Below are 23,505 nucleotides of genomic sequence, written 5' to 3' on the forward strand. Positions count from 1 at the left end.
AAGTATGCTGCACTCATTAGGAACGGGAATCCCTGCTGGGTGGTGGCTACAGATGCAGGATGGCAGGGTGGTGGTGGTGGCTGTAGCCTGGCAGTTGTGGTGATGATGGCGATCGCTGGGGACAATCGTGTGGCTGTCACAGTAGCGATGGGGAGGATTGTGGGTGTGGTAGCGATGGCGGTGGTGGCTGTGGTGGTTCTGGTAGTGATGCCAGTGTCATGGTGATGATGGTCATAGTGGTGATGGCTTTGGTAGAGGTGGCTGTGATGGTGACAGTCGTGGTGATGGTGATGGTCCCAGCAAAGGAACATCCTGATCACAGCCAGGCTATCTACAGCATGGTCCTGCCAAGGTGTCACGTTACAGAAGAATACTTTGCATCAAATAACTAGCACTCTGGAACATCAGCTCAATGAGGGCCATTCACTGCTGTAGTTAGCACCTCCAACAGGGTATGGCACACAGGAGGTGCTCAATGAAAATGCGCCGAATGAGTACAAAGAGATCAAGTCTCTCCTCGGGATGAACACTATTTTACCCCATTTGTTCTTCACCGTGCTCATTCAAGATCTTTCTTTTTTTTTTTAATTTTTTTAAAATTTTTATTTATTTATGATAGTCACAGAGAGAGAGAGGCACAGAGACACAGGCAGAGGGAGAAGCAGGCTCCATGCACCGGGAGCCCGATGTGGGATTCGATCTCGGATCTCCAGGATCGGGCCCTGGGCCAAAGGCAGGCGCCAAACCACTGCGCCACCCAGGGATCCCTCATTCAAGATCTTTCTAAAGAGATTCCCACGTGAGAGATGAGGACACTTGAGTCTGAGAGCGATAACATAACCCACCTAAAACACGAGGGGGTGAGTGATGCAGGCAGAGAGAGTGTTGCAGGCACTTACAGCCAGGCCTCTTTGACTCTCCGTCCAGTGCTCTCTCCCCCAGCACTTTGCAGTCGCTCTCCCTGCCACCTCTCAGCATTACATCGTGGTCTTGCGCTCGGGCTTAATCATAGAAATACTTCTAATAATAGTAACAATTGCTGTTTGTAATTGTTCAAGTAAGGCTTAAATGATCAAGACCATGGAAATTATTAATAACCCAGGCCCAGCCATGGTAGTGTGGGTCATATTAAATCGTGTTGAGATGGATAACCTTGGCAATAATAGTAACCGGGATCATAAATTAATAACAGGAGTATTTAAATTAATGCCACACTGTCGATACCCTTGGTAGTAAGCAGCTCAATGCTGCTGCTGCTGTTAGTAGTAACGTTGGCCCTTCTTGCCTTCCATGAATGCAGTGGAGAGGAGGGGCAGGGCTGTAAAAGCTGCTGGAGGAGACAGTTTAGAGATGGGCCCTGTCTGGCAGAGGTATTCCTCAGGGATTTCTGAAGAAGGTCTAGCTGCCTGGCCTTGGAGGTGTGGATCATCCACACTCATGCTCAAGGACAGGGTGATGTGCACCTGCTTTTTCTGAGGCTGTCCTGTGGACTTTGTTGGATACACAGGAAAGACATTCACAGGGCAGATTCCACCCCCCCCCCCCCACCATGAATGAATAAATTCGTTTCAGCTGATCCAGGGGAATCACCTACCAACTGCTTAGATGCTCAGTTCACAAGTGCACTTGATCTTCCCCCTCTTCCTGTAACGTGGGAGGGCAGTATTATTTTTTTCTAAGTCAGAACTGAGGTCCACACAGGGCCAAGATCAGGGTGTGGGAATGGGCTTTGTAGACTTGCCCTTTGTAGACTTGTAGGCTCTCTGTTCCCTGGCCTCCTTGCCGGGGGATCAGAAAAAGGTAGGGACAGTCAGGGAGTAGGCACTGAGGTGGGGTGCTTCCCACCAAAAGACTGGTGGTACTCTCCCTGGGTGGCCAAGGGCCTGTGATTGGGACCTGCTATGGTTTCTAGGGCATGGTGCGTGTGGTCCTGGGGGATGCTTACATAGGACACGGTACATGGATGTGAGTCCATCCAACCACGTTTCCCTTTATCCCCTTCTACAGACCTTTATTGAACACCTACTGTGTGCCAGGCATTCAGAGAAGAAATCACAGTCCCTGCCTGCAGGGAGCTCCTAAACCAATGGAAATACTCACAGTCTAGTAAAGGCTATATTGTTGAGGATATATCTGTGTTTGCGTATGGACATGTGTGTTCATGAATGTGTGTGCACTTGTGTGAGAGACTGTACATGTGAGGTGACTGCACGTGTGCATGTGAATGTGTGTGTTTGAATGTTATGACCACATGTGCAATGAGTGTGCATATGTGCATGAGTATGTAGGTGATGTGTAGAGCACACAGATTTACATGAGTGCACAGGGTGGTGTGAACACAGGTAGCACATAAGCACATATACATGTAAGCTTGAGAGTGTGTGTGTTCCTGCGTCTTATGTGCACACCTGTTACCCCCATTCAAACCCATCTTTTGGGAATTCAAATAATATCAGGCTGGACTCCACTTTAAAGTCGCTTCTGCAAATTCTCGGGGTCAGGCCACCTGCTACTTCTCCCCTCCTCTTCCGCTGGGCCTTTGCACTGGGAGAGCGAAGAGTGGAAGAGTCGGGGATGGACCAGGGATGAAGGGCGGGGCGGGCAGTGGGCATTCCTGCTGAAAAAGGTTGAAGCTGGAGGCGGAGGAAGATGGGTAAGTGAGTGAACCCTGAGGGGGGGGGGGGGCTGCAGCAGAGAGGAACGGGAGCCGCAGAGGGGATGCCCTGGTCCCCGAGCCCACAGCATCCGGGAGCGACGCGCACTAGCGCAGCCCGGGCCCTGGGTACCGGGGCGGAGTCGGGAGAGGCTCCAAGGGCCCGGGCGCGGAGAAGCGGCGGCGGGGAGCGCGGGAGCGCAGCTCCCCGCACGCCCTCCCTTCCCCTCGCCTCCCCTCCCCTCCCGGAGGCTGCGGGGCGGGCGGGCGCGGTTCCGGGGGTGGGCGGGCTGGGCGGGGAGGAGGCGGGGCCGCCGCACTGGCTTCTCCCAGCCCCTCCCGCCCTCGGCCAGAGCGAGCGGAGCCTCGGCGAGCTCTGGGGGGCGGGCGCTGGAGCGCAGCGCAGCGCAGCCCTATCCGTCCGCGGAGCGGACTCCCCTGGAAGCGGAGCGCTGCCACCGGAGGCGGGCGGTGGGGGCAGGTGCCGCCGGCTGCGCCATGGACGGGCCGCGCCTGCTGCTGCTGCTGCTGCTGCTCCTGGGGGTGAGTGCTGGCCGGAGGGCAGCCCGCGCCCTCTTCCTGGACTGGAACCCCAATGGGTTCAGGTTTTCCCCGAGGGAAAACAGAGCAGAGCGTCGGGGTCCCAGATGCTGGGGGTGGATGGCGGGAGAGGAGCTCCGCTGCCAGGATCCACGGAGGAGCGTCTAGGGTTCTCGGAGCGCAGGGGCGACCCCGAGACCAAGGGCAGGGACGCGGGAGAGAGGGGTGCACGGATGCGGGTCCTCAGGCACCGCGGAGGGTGCGCATGGAGGAGCTGAGAGGGGGTCTCTCAGATGCCTGAGTTCTTCTGAAGAAGGCGTTTGGATGCTGGGATCTCGAGGCGACTTTCCCCCAAAACATCTTGATCTCTAGAGGGTCGTGGGACGGGACCCAGGCTGAAAGGAAGAGGAATGGGATGGGGATTACAGATAAGAGGGGCGAGTGAGGCTGGGGCGGGGAACCGGGGACCAGGAGATAGAACAATGGGGGAGGTCGGAGGGACCAGAGGCAGAGGGGACCGGGCATCGGACAATGAGGGCCAGCCAGACAATGGGGGGGAGGGGCGCGGGAGGGAGAGCTCCAGGGAGCGGGGGTCGGCTGAAGAGAGAAGTGGGTTGGGGAGGGCAGAGAAAGGACGACGGCGAGGGAGAGAGAGAGATGCCAGCAAAATGAAAGAGGACGGAGGAGGGCGCGCGGACCGCGAAGTGCCCGGGGACCCGCCTGCCCGCCGAGGGACAGCGGGACGAGTGGACGGAGCGGAGGCACGGACGTTTCCCGCGCCTGTCGCGCGCTCTTTCTCGCGGCCTCGCCCAGTCTGGGAACTGCAGCTCGGGATCCGAGGCCGGGAAGGGAGCGCCCACTTCGCCGGGGCGGACCCGCTGCCCGCTTCCCCCGCCACCCGCGGGCTCCTCCGGCCGCTGCTTCTCGCCGTGGGAAGCAGCGCCAGGGACCGGAGGGGATGGAGCGGGCGTCGTGCGACCGGGTCTGGCCGCAGCCGAGTCTCAGGGTGCAGAGCGCCGGGACTCGCGAGGCTGGGAAGGTCCCCGCGGCGCGCGGCCCGGGGTCGCGGCAGCCCAGGCGGCCCGCAGGGGGCGCTGAGAGGCGAGCTTGTGCCCTCCGCTGCGGCGGGCGCGACCCGGGCTGCGCGTCGCGCGCCCGCCCCGACCCCGCGGTAAGTTCAGCGGCGGGAGCGCCGCGCCCGCAGATCGCTGGGCTCCGGCGCCGGGGCTGGTGGGGACCCGTCCGCGCCCCGCCCAGCTCTCGGTGGAAGACGCTGGGCACCCGCCGGGACGGAGGCGCTCGGACGCCGCGGATTCCGACTGCGCGGAGGACTGCGGGTCCTCTCCAGCATCTAAGTCCGTGCAGTCGTCCCAAGACATTCAGGAGATGTGACCTGTGTGGGCCCAGGCACGGAACGCCCCACGGAGCTTGGCAACGGAAGAGGTGTCCTCACTCTCCCTGCCATCTTCATTTCTCATCTGAGCGTTGCACCCCAAGCCCCCATCTTACAGGAGGGAAGACTGAGGCTCTGAAAGTTTAAACGACTTGGCCAAGATCTCACAAGCAAGTTAAACCAGAGTGCTAGCCAGGCCGTCCCGCACCTGATTCCCTGCGGGGTACTCCGCACACCTCGCAGGGGGGCGGGGGGCAGCCCCACGTCCCAGCGGGGTGCAAGGGCCGCGTTTCTCCGCGGTGGGGGCTCGACACCATCCCCAGAGTCAGGCGGGCGGTGGAATGTGGGGGCTGGGGTGGGCGGAGACCGTCTCCCGGGCGCCGGTCCGGTCCTCGAAGCTTGACCCCCCCGGGAGCTGTCGGTACCTGTGGCTTCTCCGGAGATTTGGGAGAGACTTGAGGCGCGTTTGCTGACTAACGCGGCGGGGTCGCGGTGCTTCTTAACCGGGGAGGTGGGACTCGTGCGGCGCGGGCGTGGGCTCGGGACCGGGCTGGGGAGCGTGTCCCCCCCACACCCCGGTAGAGAAGAGGCGGGGAAAGAAGGGAGCCGGGCGCAGAGGTCCTGGGGTCTCGGGGGGTGGCCCCGCGCAGCCCTGCGGCTCTCGCCTCCGCCGCGCGGGGCTGCTGTCTGCGGGCTGGCGCTGCGCACCGCGGCGGTCCGGGCTGCTTCCTGGGCCGCGGCGATAGTGCTGAAACCAGAGCGCGTCCCGGCGGCTCGGCTGGCGGGCCGCGCCGGTAATGGAGGCACTTTGTCATTCAGACGTCTGTAACCGGAGCCGCCGGGCTGGCTAATGCGCCTAATAGGGATGCAACGAGGGCAGCAAATGGGAGGACAGGAGCTGTCGGGCGGGGGAGGCGGCTCCGGGATGGAAGGGGTCCCCACCTCCCTGTACCAGCCCCGGGGCCCATTCACGCGCCTAGATTCTTCCCCCCCGGGGAGGAGGTGGGGAAGGGGTGCGGAGTGGGGAGGTGGGAATAATAAAATTGGCCGAGTGCCTACTATGTGCCACGCGCTGCCCTGGGTCATTTCTCTTGTGTCATTTCATCCTTATAAGATCCCCGCAGAGTAAATCTAGTTATTCCTATTTTACAGTTGAGGGAGTCCAACCTCCCAGACTTTTCGGGCATGAGCCCCCCAGTCCGTACGTGGTGGGGCCCTTGTTGGAACGCAGGGTGCTTGGCTTGGAGTTTACTCTGTCCGCGGTGTGCCAGGCTCAGCAGCACCCCCCCCCCCAACTCCTGACCACCCCCAGCCTCCTAAACCGCGGAGGGACACGAGGCCCTTAACCATCACTAGCCCTGACTATTAGATCGGTGTCCTGTGTCACTGGAGCCACAAATTTGGAACTGAGCCCCTTCCCTCCACTTATAGTCCCCAGGCCCTTATAAAAATCTTCATGCAGCCGCGTCCTTGGGTAATTAACTCATCTCCTACCCCAAATTCAACTGCTATCTAAAGAACTGGAGCGCATATGCTAGTGTCTCCCCGGATTGGCATTGACCTCAAAAGACCCTCCACAAATTTGAAAACTCTTCCACCCCATGGTTGTGGCTACTGGCTCCATTCACCTAAGGACCCCCTTTGCTGAAACTGTTGTGGCTGATTAGGGCTCATCACACTGAAGCATTCATATGGTTTCAAATTCTCTCAACTATTTTGGTGTGTTTTCCATTTTGTCCAATTTTGAAACAATTTTAAGGTTTTTAAAAGTCAGTTCACCTAAAGGTGATTTCATCTTAGTTTTTTGAAAGCCTCAAAGTGGCAAAAAGATTGCAAACATTCTCAAAAACGGGATGAAGTCATTCCATCGAATTGGAAATGAATAGGTTGTAACAAATGTTAATTTCAGGCACTTTGGTTTATCACTTGACAAGCTGATCATTTTGAGGCAATAAGCCTGAATCTGTGTCATCCCTCCTTGCTCCCAAGATTGCCCCCACCCTGGACCAACAGGATGTGACAGAGTCCAGGCTTCGAGCCACTTAGCAGAATTGCTTCTGTGAGCCTCAGTTTCCCCAGTTGTCAGAGAGGAGGTGATGGCATCCCTCAGCATCTTGGCTTCTGGAGTAGCTGTGTGGAATGATGTCTCCTCTTCCTTATGGGACTTCCCACGGGGGTCATGGACTATGTCTCATGGAAAACTCTTAGTTCAATCTGGGTAAATAGTTGTTAACTAGTAACTAGTTGCTAATTAATTAGTTAACTACAGGGAAAGCAATTTCCATTCTCCTTTGGCCCTCTTCAGATTCTTTCTGGCGGATCTTTCTTCATGCCTATCCTGCTCCCTCCTCTTACGTGGTTTCCTCTTTGGGCATGACTGCAACTCTCCCCTCACACTGCCTCCCGCCTAGGCTCCGGCTCCGTAGCTCAGCCTGAGACAAAACACTTCTTCGATAACTAACATTTATTGAACTCCTACTATATGCCGGACAGACTTGCATCAATTATTTCATGCAATTTTCAGGGCAACCCTGAGCAGTAAATATTATCAACCCAATGCTTTAGGTGGGAAAAATGCATGCTTAGAGAGCCTGAGAATTGCCCCAAAGTAGCAGACTGTTAGGTAGCAGATCTGGGGTGTTCAGAAATAGGACACATAAAACAAGCACAGGAAACACATGGTTACTAATTATGTGGCCTGGAGTCCAAATGCAAGACTTGGGAGAAGAGAGAGGACCACGGGGGAAGGGGGTGAGAGGGGGGAGCAGAGCAGGCTTTGAGGGAGAGGGACATGCACAGACCACTCAAGTGCCATGGACAGACCCCCTCAGCTTTCCAGCAACTGGAACCTAGTAAAAAAGCCACAAAAGAGGCAAGAAAGACCTTGGGAAAGAAAAAAGAGGGATCCGGAAGTGTATAAACACCTTCTTTATTTGATGCCTACAGCAATCCCACGGGGCAGGTATTGTCACCATTGCCTAAAGATGAAGAGACTGAGGTGCAGAGAAATTCCAGCCTGTCCCAGATCACCCAGCCCTAAGCGATGAGCCAGGATTCAGAGTAATGGAGGAAGACAGTATAGCTCATGCTTTTTACTCAGAGAATTGCCTCCTCCTGGTTCAGATCCTACCTACAATCACATTTGACATCTTCCCACCCAGGCTAATGACATAGTTTCTGTAGATTAAATTTGATGTAATAATTTAGGATGGGAGGGGAGGGGCTGCTCAGATCATGCCTTGGTAGCAGTGAAAACTGACAACTGATATCTTGACAGGAAGGAGGGAGACAGAAACACTTTAAAAAAAAAAAAAAGGCTGACAGAAGAACTCAGAGACAAAAGTGTGGTAATTTGGGATAAAGAACACAGGGCTTCACTGCACTGCAGCCCAGTATGATCACTGGTGTAAATACTGAGTCCCTGAGTCATGGGGAAACCATGAAGGTATGTTCTGGAATCAGAGGGGTGCAGCCACAGTTAGGTGATCAGAGCAGCAAATCCTCAACTACTGGGAAATTCAGCTATTCAGAAAGTCTCCCCCTGTCCCCTGTGCCACTCCCCAGCCTGGAGTTCTAGTAAATTGAGGTCATTGTATTTTCATGTTCTTAATTTCATAAATATACATGTTGGGTATATATGGGCAGCAGATCTGGGGAGTTTTACATATATATATATGTTTATATATATAAATATATATAAATATATATATATATATGTTTATATATATATAGCCTCCTGATCTGGGAGGCATGGGGGCCACAGGATCACTTCCCTGAAGAAATGACATTGAAGCATGAGCCCTCAAGGATGAAAAGAAATCCAAACAGACTCTTCTGGAATCTCGCTCTCCCTCATAGTGGAAAGCCTGCATCTGGGACCATGCCCCTGCCCCGGCCCCCGTCTTGGCTTCTGGTCTGCAGATGTTCCCAGACCTGTGTTCCTACCACCTGGGAGGAGATGGTGGCAAATACCCAAGGACCCCACTGTTATGCTGCCTGCACCCTCCCTGCTGGTCTCTTGAGGACCACAAGATGCCTCCTAGACTGATCCAACCTGTCCATCCCCTTCTTTCTGCTAAACCCTGGTTAGACCTCAGGAGATTTTAAAGGACTAGAGGGAAAGGGAGTATTTTTGGTTATGATTTTGCCAACGTGGAAGCAGAGTGTCCAAAATGACCTTTAACACTCCCCTTTAGTCCCATGACCCCATACTTCCTCTTGCATCAAATAGGAGCTGCGTGGTCTGAAGCCAGGGAAACAAGCTTTGGAGTTTTATTAGAAGATTTTTTTTTTAAGGAATAGAAACATAAAACAAGCGGCCAGAACTCGCCCCCCCCTGCCTCCCCCCACCTCCACCCCCCAGGGAATCTGGTGCTAAATCGTTCCATCCATGAGCAAAGAGCAAAGATGCCTCGGTGGCAGGAATCTGACTCCCCTTTCCCCTGGTTCCAGCACTGTTCCCACTGGCTGCATGGGGGCAGGGAGAGGGGAAGACTGGTGGCTGGAATTCAAGCCCTAGTGGAGCAGGGCTGCTGGGGGTGAGAGCAGCCGCTTTTTCATTGTCACTAACAGGCATCCCTTTTTCCCTGCTTGGTGCCAGATTCTTGCCAATCAGCTGGTTCTTTGCTCTGGCCCTGAGTGGTCTCTGTGTCCATGGATGAGGAGAGGTGAAGACTCAGAGAGGGAAAGCAGAGCAGGTCAGAGCTCCAGTTCAGAGTCAGGATTCGAACCCAAGACCCCACTCCTCTGCCTTCTGTTTTTGAGTACAGACACCTCCCATTTTTTTTTTTAAGATTTTTATTTATTTTAGATAGAGCGAGCGAGAGAGAGCATGAGCAGGGGTGGGGGCAGAGGGAGAGGGAGAAGCAGGCTCCCTCCCAGGATCCTGGAGGGGTGATCCCAAGACCCCGGGACCCTGACCTGAGCTGAAGGCAGATACACAAGCAGCCAAGCCACCTAGGCACCCCAAGACACTTCCCATTTATGTTTAGTATGTGGAATGGTAGAATTAAGGACCCGGAGGAGGGCCTGCTAGCCTTTGTTAGAAAAAGCTTCCCTCTGTGTAGACAGAGCCCTGCTGGTGTTCAGCTTGGGAAGCAGCATTTGGGCTAGAGTTTAGCTTCCAGTTGCCTCCTTAGCTGGCAGCCCTGTGTGAGCTGGAACCTGTTCTGGCCAAAGGACCACAGCTGGGTCCCAGGCTGTCTTGTCTTCCCCATGTGGTGTATCCTCAGGATTCCAGGAGTTGCCGTAACCCCAAGATGAACTCTGTAGAAAGTCAGCATCCGGGGCTCTGACCTCACACCCAGGCAGCCTGCAGAGGCGCCCTGTTCCCCACAGCCCTTTTTTTGCCGCCAACTTTGATGTGCTTAATGCCTCCGTGGTGAGCTCATCCCCGCCCAGGTGGTTCCAATAGAAGGCTTTAGGAGGGGGTGTTTGATCTCTTGGAAGATATCCCCTCTCGCTTCTCTTGCCAGTCTGACCTTCTGATCTCCCCTCCGCCCAGGTGTCCCTTGGAGGTGCCAAGGAGGCATGTCCCACTGGCCTGTACACCCACAGCGGCGAGTGCTGCAAAGCCTGCAATCTGGGTGAGGGGGTGGCCCAGCCTTGCGGAGCCAACCAGACCGTGTGTGAGCCCTGCCTGGACAGTGAGTACTGGGTGGTGGTCTGGGGAGGGGTGGGGAGGTGCATGCCCGCTAGAAGCCTGACAAGGGCTCTGCCTCCTGGCAGGGTCTCCAGCTCGCCTCTCTGTGGGCACCCGAATGGGTCCGACCCAGTATAGGAGGTGAGAAGGAAAGCTGAGCATGGCTGAGGGAAGTATGCAGAGGAAGGAGGGGGGCCTCACCATGAGGGATCCCCAGGGGGTACCCCTGCCCAGCCCCCAGGTAGAGAGGCCTGGTAGAAGAATGTGGCCTGGAGGGAGGAGGAGCTGATGCTAAGACCAGCTAAAAATATCATCTGCACTATAAAATCAATGACTGCTACTTACCCTCAGTGCGTCTGGGGGGAGGGGAGGAGATTCAAATCCTGGCTGCCCTGGAAACTGACCTTGGGGGATCCTGGGAAGGCGTGGTCAACTGTTCCCCAGCTCTGATCAAGGAAGCAGAGCTTTCCAGAGGCAGCAGGAGTGGGGCTGGAACACTCTGAGGCAGTCCTCACTGTGGGGTGGTGCCAGGTGGGAGGGCAGAGGGCTGCTGTGGCCTGTCTTGCCTGGGATGTCTTCAAAAGGGGAGAGAACCCTATCTTCTGGGGCTGTTGCTAAGGGATTCAGAAGAACGGTGGGTCTGGGGTCTGAATTCTTGTGCTTTTAACCAGCCTGGATGCCTCTAGCCTCAGTACTGGGCGGTGTACTGAGCCCAGTGCTCAGCACCCCCGGAGCTCAGTGCTCTTTTCCTGCCCAGAAACCTTTCCTTCCTGTCTAGAGTCGCATCCTGCCTTCTACCTGGCACTCGCCAGGCACCTGGAGGGCTGGTGGGAACCATACCAGATTCTTCTTTAATCATGACAGGAGCAAGGTATAGGAACTGGGAACTCTTTTGTTTGTTTTTAAGATATATTTATTTATTTGAGAGAGAGACAGAGGGTGAGAATACAGGGGAGAAGAGTAGAGGGGTGAGGCAGAGAGAGAGAATCCTAAGCAGACTCCTGGCTGAGCACAGAGTCCAATGTGGGGCTCGATCCCATGACTCCAAGATCATTATCTGAGCCAAAACCAAGAATCAGATGCTTTAACTGACTGAGGCACCCAGGGGCCCCAGGAACTGGGATCTCTGAACCCATTTGCCTAGTCTGACCTGTGGATTCCTCTCTATCACCCCCCACACACAGCCTATCTACCAGGCAACCCCAACTCCTTGGTGTCCCCAAACGCACCCTTTTCCTCTCTCCATGCCTGTGGATCCTGTAACTCCATCCCGTAGCAGAGAAATGCCTGGGCCTAGATGGGGAAGCTAGACATCCTGTAATGCCTTCGCCACCTTGCCATCTGGCCACCTGCCCTGGCCTAACTGGGTTTCCATCCTAGGGCAGGGTTGGCCAACCATCGGCTATGCTGGAACCTCCCGAGTTTGCCTCTTGTTTCCTAGACTCCTCCCCAGGTCCTCTTCACCCTGGACCCTAAGCCTCCCAGGATGGGAACTTACTTCCTTCTGTCATAGCAAGAGATGGGGTAGAGGAGCCGGGGAGAGGCTGGCATCTCTAGCATCTCCAGGGAAAGGGAGACAGGAGCTGGAGACCAGCTAGGAGGTGGTGGCAGGAGTCCTCCCTCCCATTTGCTCCCTCTGTTCCCCTCCCCCTGCCTCCAGCTGCGTTAACAGGCTGCCTTTATAAGCTCACTTTATGGGATGGAGACCCCAGCGGACTTTCCCTCTATCCTCAAAACGTTTCCATAAGGAAACCCATTAAGCTCCTGCCTTCATTCTCTGCCAAAAAAGACCACATTTTTCCCACCTCCTAAAACTGTCTCCGAGGAGTTTTCTTACTAATTTTCTGTATTTTCCCAGGGGCAGCGCCCCCCTCTCCACTCTCTCCCCCTCTGCTGTGACTAAACCCACCCCCCTGCCACATGCTAACCAGATAGGATCCTCTTGTTTGTATATGCTGGACATCCTGCCTTGGCTGTTTAGGTTTGGAAGTCCTTTCTGCACACCGTATCCCTGCTACCGAAGCTCACCAGACTTGCCATCGTCCACCCCAGAGGCTCAACTTTTGTTAGGAACCCTGCAGGGTGTCTAGTGCTTTATGGGAGAATTTCATTTCTTCCTCGCCACAACCTGTGAATGGAGATATTATTCTCTATTTTACAGAGAAAGAAAAAAGCTCAAAGAGGTTAAGTAAAACACTCAAAGTCACACACTTAAGAAGTTCTAGAAGCGGGTTTTGGGTCCAGGTCAGCCCCATCCCTGGGAGGAGAGACAGAGGGGTTCATTTTTCCACCAGAACTGACTCGAAACTGATCTCCTTCCAGGCCTTTCCCTGCCTTGTCTTCTCTTCTCTCTTGGTTGCTTCCCCTTTCATTTCTCTCTGCATTTCTTTCTTTACATCTGCTTCCCCCCTCCACCCCCCCACCCCAAAGATAACGACTTGGTGCTCCATCTGGCCTCTGGATTCCTTTTGAGAGGGTTGAGATCAGAACCCAGGGCAGGCCTCAATTTCCCTCCAGTGGGATCCTAGTCTTTACTTCTGCTTCCACATTCTGAACGCTCCCTCCTTCCCTGGTCCCTGGTTCCTAAATCCTGCTCTTTCTGCGGCTGGAGCAAGGATTCATCCTCTTGGCTTCAGACTGGCACAGAGTTCTGCACTGGGTGGCTAGGAATAAAGAAGATTTGGCTCTGTGCCTTCCCCCGCCTTGCACATGGAGGAGAGGACCCTGGCATCCCCTGGCTGTTCCTCCCCTCACATCCCTTAAGAGAGCATGAGTCAAGAGTGAGCTCGGAAATCTCCCCTTTGTGCCACTGGGAAGGGCAGAAGACTATACAGGCAAGTCCTTCTTGCTTTCTAGCCCTCCTGCTGTTGCCTCGTGGGAAGTCCATCCCCACCCTCGAGAGCCAAGCCCTTAAGCGGCGTGGGGTAGCGCCATGGGTGGGACATTCTGCGGTCTAGCCTTGGTCAAGGCCACACCTGAGCCCCCACCCGCGGAGAGGACAAGAAGGACAGCAGAGGAGGGAGGAGGCTCCCTGGTGAAGGCCCGCCCTGCCTGGGTTGGGTTCACAGCCCAGCTCTGGCCCGCGGGGAGGGCCGGGTGGGAACCACGCTCAGATTATTCCTTAATCATGCTGGGAACAAGGGGACAGGGCTGGGAACTCGCTAAGGGACTCTGCTGAGAAATGCACGCGGCTCCAGCTGGGTTAGCCCCGCGCGAAGCCTCACCGTCAGGGCTTCCAGGCCTGGAGCCCCCTTCGTCCTTCCCCCTGGGTTGGAGCCAGGGGGATCCTGGGGATCCCGAGACAGGAGGCAAGTAGGGTGCCCGACGTCCCGGTACCCAGAGGGCGGGCGAACAGACACCACCCCTCTCCCCGACTGCCCCCGTCCCCCTTGTCCATCTGCCCTCAGGCGTGACCTTCTCGGACGTGGTGAGCGCCACCGAGCCGTGCAAGCCGTGCACCGAGTGCGTGGGGCTGCAGAGCATGTCGGCGCCGTGCGTGGAGGCGGACGACGCCGTGTGCCGCTGCGCCTACGGCTACTACCAGGACGAGACGACGGGCCGCTGCGAGGCGTGCCGCGTGTGCGAGGCGGGCTCGGGGCTCGTGTTCTCGTGCCAGGACAGGCAGAACACCGTGTGCGAGGAGTGTCCCGACGGCACGTACTCCGACGAGGCCAACCACGTGGACCCGTGCCTGCCCTGCACCGTGTGCGAGGACACCGAGCGCCAGCTGCGCGAGTGCACGCGCTGGGCCGACGCCGAGTGCGAGGGTGAGCGCGCGGGGCGGGGTCCCCGGGGGCGGGAGGGCCGGGCCGGGCCGGGTGGCGGGGGTGCCTCTGAGCCTGCACCCGCCACCCTCCCGGAAACCCCAGGCCCCAGGGACCCCTCTCAGGGTGCCCTCCCGTGGGTGTTTGGAGAGCCCCCATCCTCCTGCGGGGCCGCAGCTACCGCGCTCCAACTCCGTTTCCAGACCTTTCTTCGTCTGTGGCTGCCAGCTAGGGATTGGCTGGGCCGCAGATCAGCACCTCACAGGTGGCCACCACGGACAGGCACAGTGCAGGACATGTCTGATCCTTGAACGAGCTCCCTGGACTGGAGAAAGGGGCTTGAGGACTCTCAGGAGCTGGGGCCCTTTGGCTCTGAGGCCGTGTCTAGGTCCGCAGTGCCTTGGAGCTCTGGGACCTGGGATGGAACTTGCCCTGTCACTATCTGAGTGATACTGGGGGGGGGGGGTCACTCTTGTCTCTGGACCCTTGTTTCCTCGTTGGTCATACAGTTTTCAGGGGTGTCGTGGGTTAGGCAAGGTAGCTGGCCCCCTTGTGATATCAACTTACGATATCTGGGGGACGGGTCAACAGTTGTGCTTACCGGTTAGCCAAGATGAGGTTGGACTCAGGGAATTCTAAGGAGGTGGTGGGGACAGAGGAAGAAGGGCAGCAGCAGGCCCAGGGCTCAGGAGCCCAAGGATGAGACAGGGTGCACATGGAGGGCTGTCAGCCCCAGGTGGGTAGGAACTGGGTGCACTCCCATTAGCCAGGCTTGGGGCCCCAAGGAGTGTACCCAGTTCCTGGGATGGGGGGAGGAAGCCCGATGACCAGCCAGAGCAGAACTCTTTTATTTTCTGGTTGGTGACATCCGTCTGCAGGGAGGCAAGTAGGCTTTTCTATTGCAGGGAGAGGTTGACAGTGCCTTTACTTGGGTCCATCACCCTGGGGCTGGGCACCTAGTTATAGCTACTTCCCTTCAGGACCCATCCCGCAGGGTGCCCTCACTCTGAGGCACCAGTACTTCCTTCGGGAGCCCCCTCAGTTTGAAGGAAAGAGACAACCTTTGCCCCGGTCTGATGAAGTAGAAGTTGCCCCAGCGTTTGGTTCCCAGGAGCTCCCGCATGCTGGTGGAGGCAGCACAGCCTAGGCCTTCAGTCATTCACCAATCAGATGGGGGAGACAGATCGCCTGCCATGGGGAGCATGCCTTCTTTCCACATCCCATGATCCCTGGCTCAGGGAGCTCAGGGTGGAGGGTGGGTAAACTGGGCTGAGGCCAGGATGTGTGTGTGTGTGAAGCTTCCTGGTTGGGGGTCAGGGGAGAGGAGCGGGGCCCAGAGCCTAGTGGTTCCAGTGGCGATTGCCCTAGGCCAGGAGACAGGCAAGTGGCGTCAGGCACAGGGCAGAGCAGGGAGGGATTTTTAGCAGCTGGCAGGAGGCAGATGGGCAGCACAGTTCATGAGCAAGTCTGGACCAGCCAGTGGGGGGGACTTAGTCCGGGGCGCGGTTAGAGCAAAGAAAGGTTGTGGCGGGGGAGGGGTGGGCCCTGCCTTTTGAGGCGTTCACAGATTCCTCACAGATACCACCCTACTTTCCCAGCCATCCTGAAGGAAGAGGGTACCCCTGAGGGCTGTGTTTATCTCCTCTTCTGTTCTCTGCTCTAGCCTCTGAAGGGTTAAATGGCAGCTCTGAATAGAGGGAACACTTCAGGAAATGAACTTGGATGGTGGTTTGGTTGCCCCCCTCCTCCTTCCAGGGTATTGTACTTTCTTGCATATACATTTCAGGTGTCAACATGGTGACTCACTCAGCCTTGGGGCAGAAGGATACCCCCCTCCACCCCTCACCCCAGTGAAATTTGGGTTTAGGAGTAACCTGGTCCCTCTTTCCACACGCAAGTCTGACAGCTCCCATTCCGGAAATGGCTGTCAGGACTCACCAAGGGCTTAGGGGGTTGGAATGCTGGTGGACATGGCCACATCTGGATCTCATCCTGCTGTGCCCCTCCCCTCCTAACCTCACCCCAGGGGGGATTGGAGAGATGAGGAGAAAGTGCCCTAGACAGCCCTGTCTTCAGCCTGTTCTGTCCCTTAATGCCCATTGTCAACCTTTCCCCTTTGAGATTTTCTGGAATCTCTGGAATCTCTGGTGGCCTAATTCACCAACATCCCTAACATACCTTCAGCCTCTGGGGTGGGGGCCGCCCTAGCCAGCTCTACCTCAGCCTCCAGGCGCAGATCCAGCTTGCCCAGTCCCCTCACAGGGCAGGAGAAGAAGACCCTTCAAGTCCAACACCCTGCCTGGGGCTGCCAAAAGACAGAGCTGTGTTTCCTCCACTCCTCACCCTACCCCTAGGACTGAGCTGGGGGAGGAGAAGATGGGGCAACAGATGGCAGTCTCCTCCCTAGCACCAGCCAGATGGATTCCAGATCCACATCTGGGGGCCTAACCCCTCAGAAGGTGCTGAAAATGGGGGCCTTTGAACCATCCTCATCTCAAGCTGAGAAGGCCCAAGAGACCAGTGGGCAGCTTCTACTCCACTTGGGTGGGCAAACTGGAGGTGGGGTGGGGCGGAGCTAGGGAGCAAAGTGCCTCCCCTTCACCCCATTGGCATGTCCTGTCTGCTTTCCTTCCCTGCCCCAGGCGTGGGAAGTGAGGACAGATGGGGCAGGCAACTTCGCCCAGACAGGTACCCCCAGGTCATCTGGAGCCCACAGCCCCTGGCACTGCCCCTGGCTGGGTGGCTGAATGGAAATTCCCACCCACTAGTGCCAGGAGGTGCCAGGTCCCCTGTTAGGGAGGCTGGCAGTGCCCACTGAGATGAAAGGGCCTAGGTGGGTGGCAAGGCACAGTCCCTCCTGCCTCTCCCCAGCCCAGGCAGCGGGCAGTACCTTCTTTGTAGGTCTTCTCCCCACCAGCAGTCTGCTTTCTGCCAGGGAGGGTTTGGGCTACCCAACACTGTCTTCTCTGGGTGGCAAAATCAGATGGTTTGGTTTGGGGGACCACACGGGGCAGGAAGCAGAAGCTAGCAACTGCCTACAGACTGGCTGAGGGAAGCCAGCCAGCTGGGCACCCCCTACTCTGTCCAGGCTGAGAGCTAGGATATCACAAACCAGAAGGGAGGCTGAATGCCACTTCCTGGGGAGATAGTTTGCAGGGAGGTAGCTCTCTGTTTAGACCTGGGTACCCTCATCCTTCCCTAGGACTGGGATGACTGGGGCCATTGGGACAAACTGGGATGAGGGAAGTTACAATATTTCCCCAGAGTGATTCCTGCTAGAGGTCCCCTGGTGCCCACTCTCTCTTCTTTGTGTGTTTACCTCTATGCCAGGCTTCTGGGTACCCAGGGAGGCAGAATAGTTTCCTAGGATCACAGCTGCACCTCAGATCCAAGGGAGCTTAGAGACCATCTCTCTAGCATCCCCATTCTGTAGATGGGGAATTGAGGTCTTGAGAGGCAAAGGGACTGGTCCAGGGTCACATAGTAAGCTAGTGACAGTGCTGAAGAGGACCCAGGCCCTTGTTCTTCTCCACCATCATGATTCCTACACCCAATCCCAGCCCTCACCCGTGTGTGTAACGGCTGGGCACTCTCACACCTGGAGCGGGGCAGGGACCGGAGAAGAAGGTGCTGGAGCAGGTCAGAAGTGAAAGGGCAGGGCTGGGGGCTGGGGAGCAGGCCCTCACTCCTATAGCTTCTTCCCACAGAGATCCCTGGCCGTTGGATTACCCGGTCCACACCCTCAGAGGACTCGGACAGCACCGCCCCCAGCACAGAGGAGCCAGAGCTACCTCCAGATCAAGAAATCATAGCCAGCACCATGGCAGATGTGGTGACCACAGTGATGGGCAGCTCTCAGCCTGTAGTGACCCGAGGAACCGCTGACAACCTCATCCCTGTCTACTGCTCCATCCTGGCCGCCGTGGTTGTGGGCTTAGTGGCCTACATTGCCTTCAAGAGGTGAGAGGCGGGGGTGGGGGGCAGGGGACAGAGAGCAGGGTCTTTGCTCCCAAGGAGGGCTTTACTGTGACGGTGACCTGAAAATTTACACTTTAAATTCTGCCCCAAACCACGCTCATCCTCACCACCAGCTGCCCCATGCCAGGGTGTGGCAGGTCAGCAGGAGGCAGGCAAGGGGATGGTCCCTGTCCTACTCTGGCACCAGCACCTCCCCGCTCCCATGCTGTGCCCCTCCCTGGCTCACCACCCCCAGTTGCACACCAAGCTTTCTTTACCAGCCACCTGTGCCCTCAACCCCTAAATCCCATTTACCCACAGTTACCTATTTTTTTTTTAAAGATTGTACTTCTTTATTTGAGAGAGTTTGTGCAGGCGTGAGCATGAGCATGAGCTGGAGGAAGAGCAAAGGGGGAGGGAGAGAGAGAGAGAGAATCTCAGGCAGCCTCCCTGATGAGTGTGGAGCCCAATGCGGGGCTCAGTCTCATGACCCTGAGATCATGACCTGAGCCGAAATCAAGAGTCGGACTCTCCACCGACTGTACCACCCAGGCACCCCTGGAAAGGGGTTTAATTTTTTTAAAGATTTTTTTTGTTTATTCATGAGAGACACACAGAGAGAGGCAGAGACACAGGCAGAGGGAGAAGCAGGTGCCCTGTGGGGAACCTGATGCGGGACTCCATCCCAGGACCCCGGGATCACAACCTGATCTAAAGGCAGACGCTCAATCACTGAGCCACCCAGGCGCCCCCTGGAAAGTGTTTTAAATGTTTAAGTGCATTTTCCATTCTTTAAAAGAATATCATCAAAGTAATATATGCTTGTTTGGGTAAATGCAAACAAGACCAACGTCTTGTAAAGCAAAAAGTAAAGGCTCTCTTTTATCTCCCCAAATCCTACCTCCCTTCTCATCAGAATCTTTTTGGAATGAATCCTTTCCAGCCATTTTCTGTGCATTTCTAAACACATATACATAAAACTTTTTATAGTTATGTGTAAACACACAGGGTATTTTTTTTTTAAAGCATCAATGGGATCACACTATCCATACTCTATAACTTACTTTTTCACTTAATCTCCCTTGGGAGAGCTATCCTCGGGACATATGGATTATCTGATTGTTTGTAACCGCTCACTCAGCATATGGATGGATGCTAATTTATTTGAACAGTCTTCTATTGAGGCACCTTTGATTTGTTTTCATTTTTTTCTTATTGCCAATAATAGCAGAGGAAATCCTTGTGTATATCCCTGCACACATGTGGGAGTAGTTTAGCAGGGTAGATTGGGAAAAAAGGAATTCCTGGGAAATCATTTGACGCACCATTCATTCCGTGAACATACATTGAACGTGTGCAGCGGTCGCGGAGGCCTGAGAGCCCTTCTGCCCTCGAGGTGCTTTCAGTACAGGCCAGCGGCGGGGCCAGTACGGGAGAGAAAGAAGAACCGCGGATACCTCGGTAGGGGGCTGTGATGGGGTACCTCCCGTGGCCCCAGCCCCCACACACCAGAGCACAGATCCCATGGGCACCTGGCCAGTAGGGCCCTCGCGCCCTCTGAGACCCAGCCTGTCCTCTGGCTTCAGGTGGAACAGCTGCAAGCAGAACAAGCAAGGAGCCAACAGCCGGCCCGTGAACCAGACGCCTCCGCCGGAGGGAGAAAAGCTCCACAGTGACAGTGGCATCTCTGTGGACAGCCAGAGCCTGCATGACCAGCAGCCCCACACACAGACGGCCGCAGGCCAGGGTGAGCAGTGAGGCTGGGCCAGGGGACTGAGGTAGGGAGAAAAGGAGTGATGAGGGTTAGACTGTAGGAGGGACTGCCAGACAGGGGAGAGGGCTGGCTGACAGGGGAGAGGGCCTCTGTCGTGTAGGAGGGGAGAAGCAGAAGCCGCGAATGGGTAGAAGAGGGCTTTCCAGCAGGGCATCCAGACTCATCAAGCTAATTGTCCCCCCTAGGGCTAATTACTCCCCAAAGTGCTGCAATTAGCCTCCCGCCCTGGACTTCTGGGGAACAAGTAGTTAATTACGGACCCTAATTAGTAGCCCAGAGCCCAGCTCCAGGACACTTGCTGTGGTCTGGGCCTAAGTCCCAGTGGCTCCTCTCTTGACTGATTGTGGAGAGGCGGGGCTGGGGTTAGGTGGTGGGGATGGGGTTGAAGTTGTGGGTGATAGGGGATGTGAGTCAGCACCCCGAGGCCCTTCCACAGCCCTGCCCCCCATCCAGGACCTCATCTGGGCAATCCCCCTGCCTCTAGGCCCTCAGGGGTTCCCCACACTGGGAGGAGAGATGTTTCAGCCCTTCCTGGGTCCTACCCAGGCCCCCAGGCCCACTGTAGGGCAAAGGGGGTCTGGAGGATCACCCCTGACTCCCCCCGGGTTCTTGGCAGCCCTCAAGGGGGATGGAGGTCTCTACAGCAGCCTGCCACCAGCCAAGCGGGAGGAGGTGGAGAAGCTGCTCAATGGCTCTGCGGGGGACACCTGGCGGCACCTGGCAGGTGAGCTGGGCTACCAGCCTGAGCACATAGACTCCTTCACCCACGAGGCCTGCCCAGCCCGAGCCCTGCTTGCCAGCTGGGCCGCCCAGGACAGCGCGACGCTCGACGCCCTCCTGGCTGCTCTGCGCCGCATCCAGCGAGCCGACATCGTGGAGAGCCTGTGTAGCGAGTCCACGGCCACGTCTCCAGTGTGAGCTGCCCCAGAACCCCTGCCCTGCCCCCACATTCCGACGACGACTGATGCTCCAGCCAGCCCCCACGGGCCAGCGTCAGAGCTGAGCTTCTCTGGGCAGGGCCACGGAGCCCTGGGCCCCTACGCCACAGCCCTGTCCCCACTCCTGTGTGGCCCCATCGCTTCTGATCACTCTCTCCAGCACCAGAAGTGCCCCTGACACCTCTCCCACCCTGCCCCCAACCATCACATCTCAAATCTTCTGCTCTCTTCTCCCCACACTGCTGGGTGGGCCAGCCCCTCCCACCTCCACAGGTATCAGGTCTGGGGGGCTGACACCAAGGCTGGTGTTGGGGGCAAGGACAAAGCCCCAGAGACTCAAAGGGAGAGACTGAGGAAACCAGAGCCACAGGCTCTACACTGTGAACCTGGGGAATGAGGGACCATCATTGTGGCCTACATCCTCCTTCAGCCCCCTCATCCTCCTCTCTGGCCCAAAATGAAGATGATCAGAGGCTTATCAGAGTTGGAAGGGGGTTCTGATCCACCCCCCCCCCTTGTTTTACATATAGACAGGCCCAGAGAGAGGGAGTGACTGGCCCAAAGCCACCCAGCAATGGGGAAGACATATGTGGGCTGGCCCCCCACTCTCTGAATTAGGGGGGGCAGGCCTCGGGTTTGCTTGAGGGCAGGGAGCAGGGGTTGGGGGGGCAGGCAACCCTCTGGGAAATGTCTCAAAGCCAAATCTAGCCTGTCCTCTAGCATCTTCAGGCCCCGTCCAACCCCTGTGGAGATGGGGATGCTTCACCCAAGGCCTGGTCCATTGATCCATCATGGTCAGTGATGGATTTGATTGAGCATGGTTTAGGGTTTGTGGAAAGGGGTCCCTTTGCCAGTTCTGCTCAGGCACATCAGTGTGGCATCCATGGTGTGGCCCAGCCTACAGGTGCCTTCCATCCCGGCACAGACCCAGAGCCAACACAAGACAGTATCTTCTCCTAGAGCCAGCCCGTGGGGTCAGGGAATAAGGACCCCTGATCTGCAACAAACACACACACACACACACACACACACACACACACACACACACACGATGAGAAATCTGCTTTTCTACACGAGTTCTTTCTCTTGGGCTGGGACCGGATCCTGCCCAGGGCAGCTGCCAGAGAAGCACTGAAGGGATTTGAACTCAGCTTGCCCTCTTCCCTCGCCCCTGGTTTGGCGGGCCAAGGACGGCTGAGGCTTGAGCTGGCGTCTGGAGTCCAAGGGCCTGCACGTGGAGGAATGCTCCCCCCCCCACCCCCCCCACCCCACCCCCGTCCTTCCTTTTCCTGCAAGCGCGGGTTTGGCTGGACTCCGGAGGTTGCAGTGGAGAGAAGCGGACCAGTGTGGGAATGCGGCAAGAAGGACCTGAGGGAGTCTGCGGCCCGCAGAGGCGCCCCTCCCAACTGTAGCGGACCCCGCGGAGGACTGTTGCTTCCCTAGTTTGGTGCCAGAAAGGGGCCATGAAGTCTCATGAAGTCCCTCCTGGCCTGTTCTGTGTTGCTTGACGTTGGAATGAGTGTGGCGCCCCTCTATTTAGCATGAACGAACCCAGCCCCAAGCAGGGTGTGTGGTGACAGCCACCGCCTCCCCTTTGCCCAGGGTGCTCCCAACTCCGTGTAAGGGACTGGGAGCCTTGTAAGTAAATGGCATTTCCATGACCTCGATCTGATGGATCTGACAGCGAGGAGGAAACTCACCTGCTGGCCCCTCCCCTGTGCACCTGGAACCTGGAGAGCGGGACAGAATCTGAGTGTATTTATTGTCCTCCGCAGCAGGTGGGGACGGGGCTGGGGTACCGCAAGTAGGTTTTAGCATGTGTTTGGTTCTGGGGCCCCTCCCGCCTCCCTCTGGGCCAAGATGAAACCCTTTGGCAACCCCCCAGCTGGGGGCTGTGAGCTCCAGACCCCCTGTCACCTCCCCCTTGCATCCTGTGTAATCATTTCTTGGGCCTTCCTAAAACCTACACATAAAACATAAATGATGAGCATTATAATAGCAAAGAAAGAAAAGCAGTGCAAAGAGATTTTTCTGGAAACGTACGTGATTGGAGCCAGTGTGGGGGCAGAGGAGGGTTGTGTGTGGAGGGGACCCAGGTATAATTTCTAACTTGGTGAATTCCTGTCCTATTGTCCCCACCCCACAAAATGGGGGGTTTTTCACAGAAATCGAGCAAATCCACATGTGTAGCCATGGAGTTAATTCAAGTGGGATAGGGAAGGAGTGGGGGCCTTCTGCCCCCAGATTTTGGAGAGGAAAAGTGAAAATGACCACGCAGGAAGCTGGCCAGCTGTGAACTTGACCAGATGTCAGAAGTGAAACTGACCACAGGGGAGCCAGAGGCTTGCCTCCTTGCCAGGGGAGGGCCGGGTCACAACCCCGCAGCTCGCAGCCACCCACATGGCCTGGGAGACACACACTCACACCCACACACATGCACAGACCCAGGGTCTGGCTCCAGATGGCCTGGCAGGAGCCTGGCTGCTTGGCCTTCAGTGAGGCAGGCCCCTCCCTGGCGGCTCTCTGGGGCAGGTCCCAACCCCGGCTCCTGGCAGCCTGGCTCTGAGCCCTGCCTGGCCCAGGAGCAGCAGGGTTCCCAGCCCCAGGCCTAAGGCCCCCGCTCAGCCTCTGCTGGTCACTTGGCCAGGTCTTCTGGTGGGGCTGAATCGTAGATGCCGGGGAAGGCCATGGGAGGCTTGCTTTTCCCAGAAAGAACAGCAAACAAATCTTCCTAGTTTCAGAATCATGGCAGGGGCCAGCAGGGTCCCAGCCAAGGGTTAGGCATGGGGTGAAAGCAGAGGGCTGCCTTCTATCCGCACCCCCCCAACCCCACCATGTCTGGGAG

General features: G+C 56.7%; 1 protein-coding gene across 1 annotated transcript; it reads left to right on the forward strand.

The window, feature by feature from the left end:
* The first annotated feature begins 227 nt into the window (after positions 1-227).
* Positions 228-22,686, forward strand: NGFR (nerve growth factor receptor). The gene is made up of 7 exons (XM_038546030.1): positions 228-352; positions 3,007-3,196; positions 10,090-10,231; positions 13,635-13,994; positions 17,699-17,951; positions 19,535-19,695; positions 20,339-22,686. Exons 1-7 carry the CDS (start codon positions 228-230, stop codon positions 20,638-20,640), a joined length of 1,533 nt encoding a protein of 510 aa, XP_038401958.1. The 3' UTR covers positions 20,641-22,686.
* Positions 22,687-23,505: the final 819 nt, after the last annotated feature.

This window comes from Canis lupus, chromosome 9, assembly GCF_011100685.1.
Source record: "Canis lupus familiaris isolate Mischka breed German Shepherd chromosome 9, alternate assembly UU_Cfam_GSD_1.0, whole genome shotgun sequence".
Lineage (NCBI taxonomy): Eukaryota > Metazoa > Chordata > Mammalia > Carnivora > Canidae > Canis > Canis lupus.

Bases quoted from the DNA above. Each gene is read 5' to 3' on its own strand.
- NGFR (XM_038546030.1), top strand. From the start codon at position 228: ATGGTCATAGTGGTGATGGCTTTGGTAGAGGTGGCTGTGATGGTGACA. The intron at 3,197-10,089 runs GTGAGTGCTGGC...CCCTCCGCCCAG, and splicing joins TGCTGCTGCTGCTCCTGGGG to GTGTCCCTTGGAGGTGCCAA. The intron at 13,995-17,698 runs GTGAGCGCGCGG...TTCTTCCCACAG, and splicing joins GGCCGACGCCGAGTGCGAGG to AGATCCCTGGCCGTTGGATT.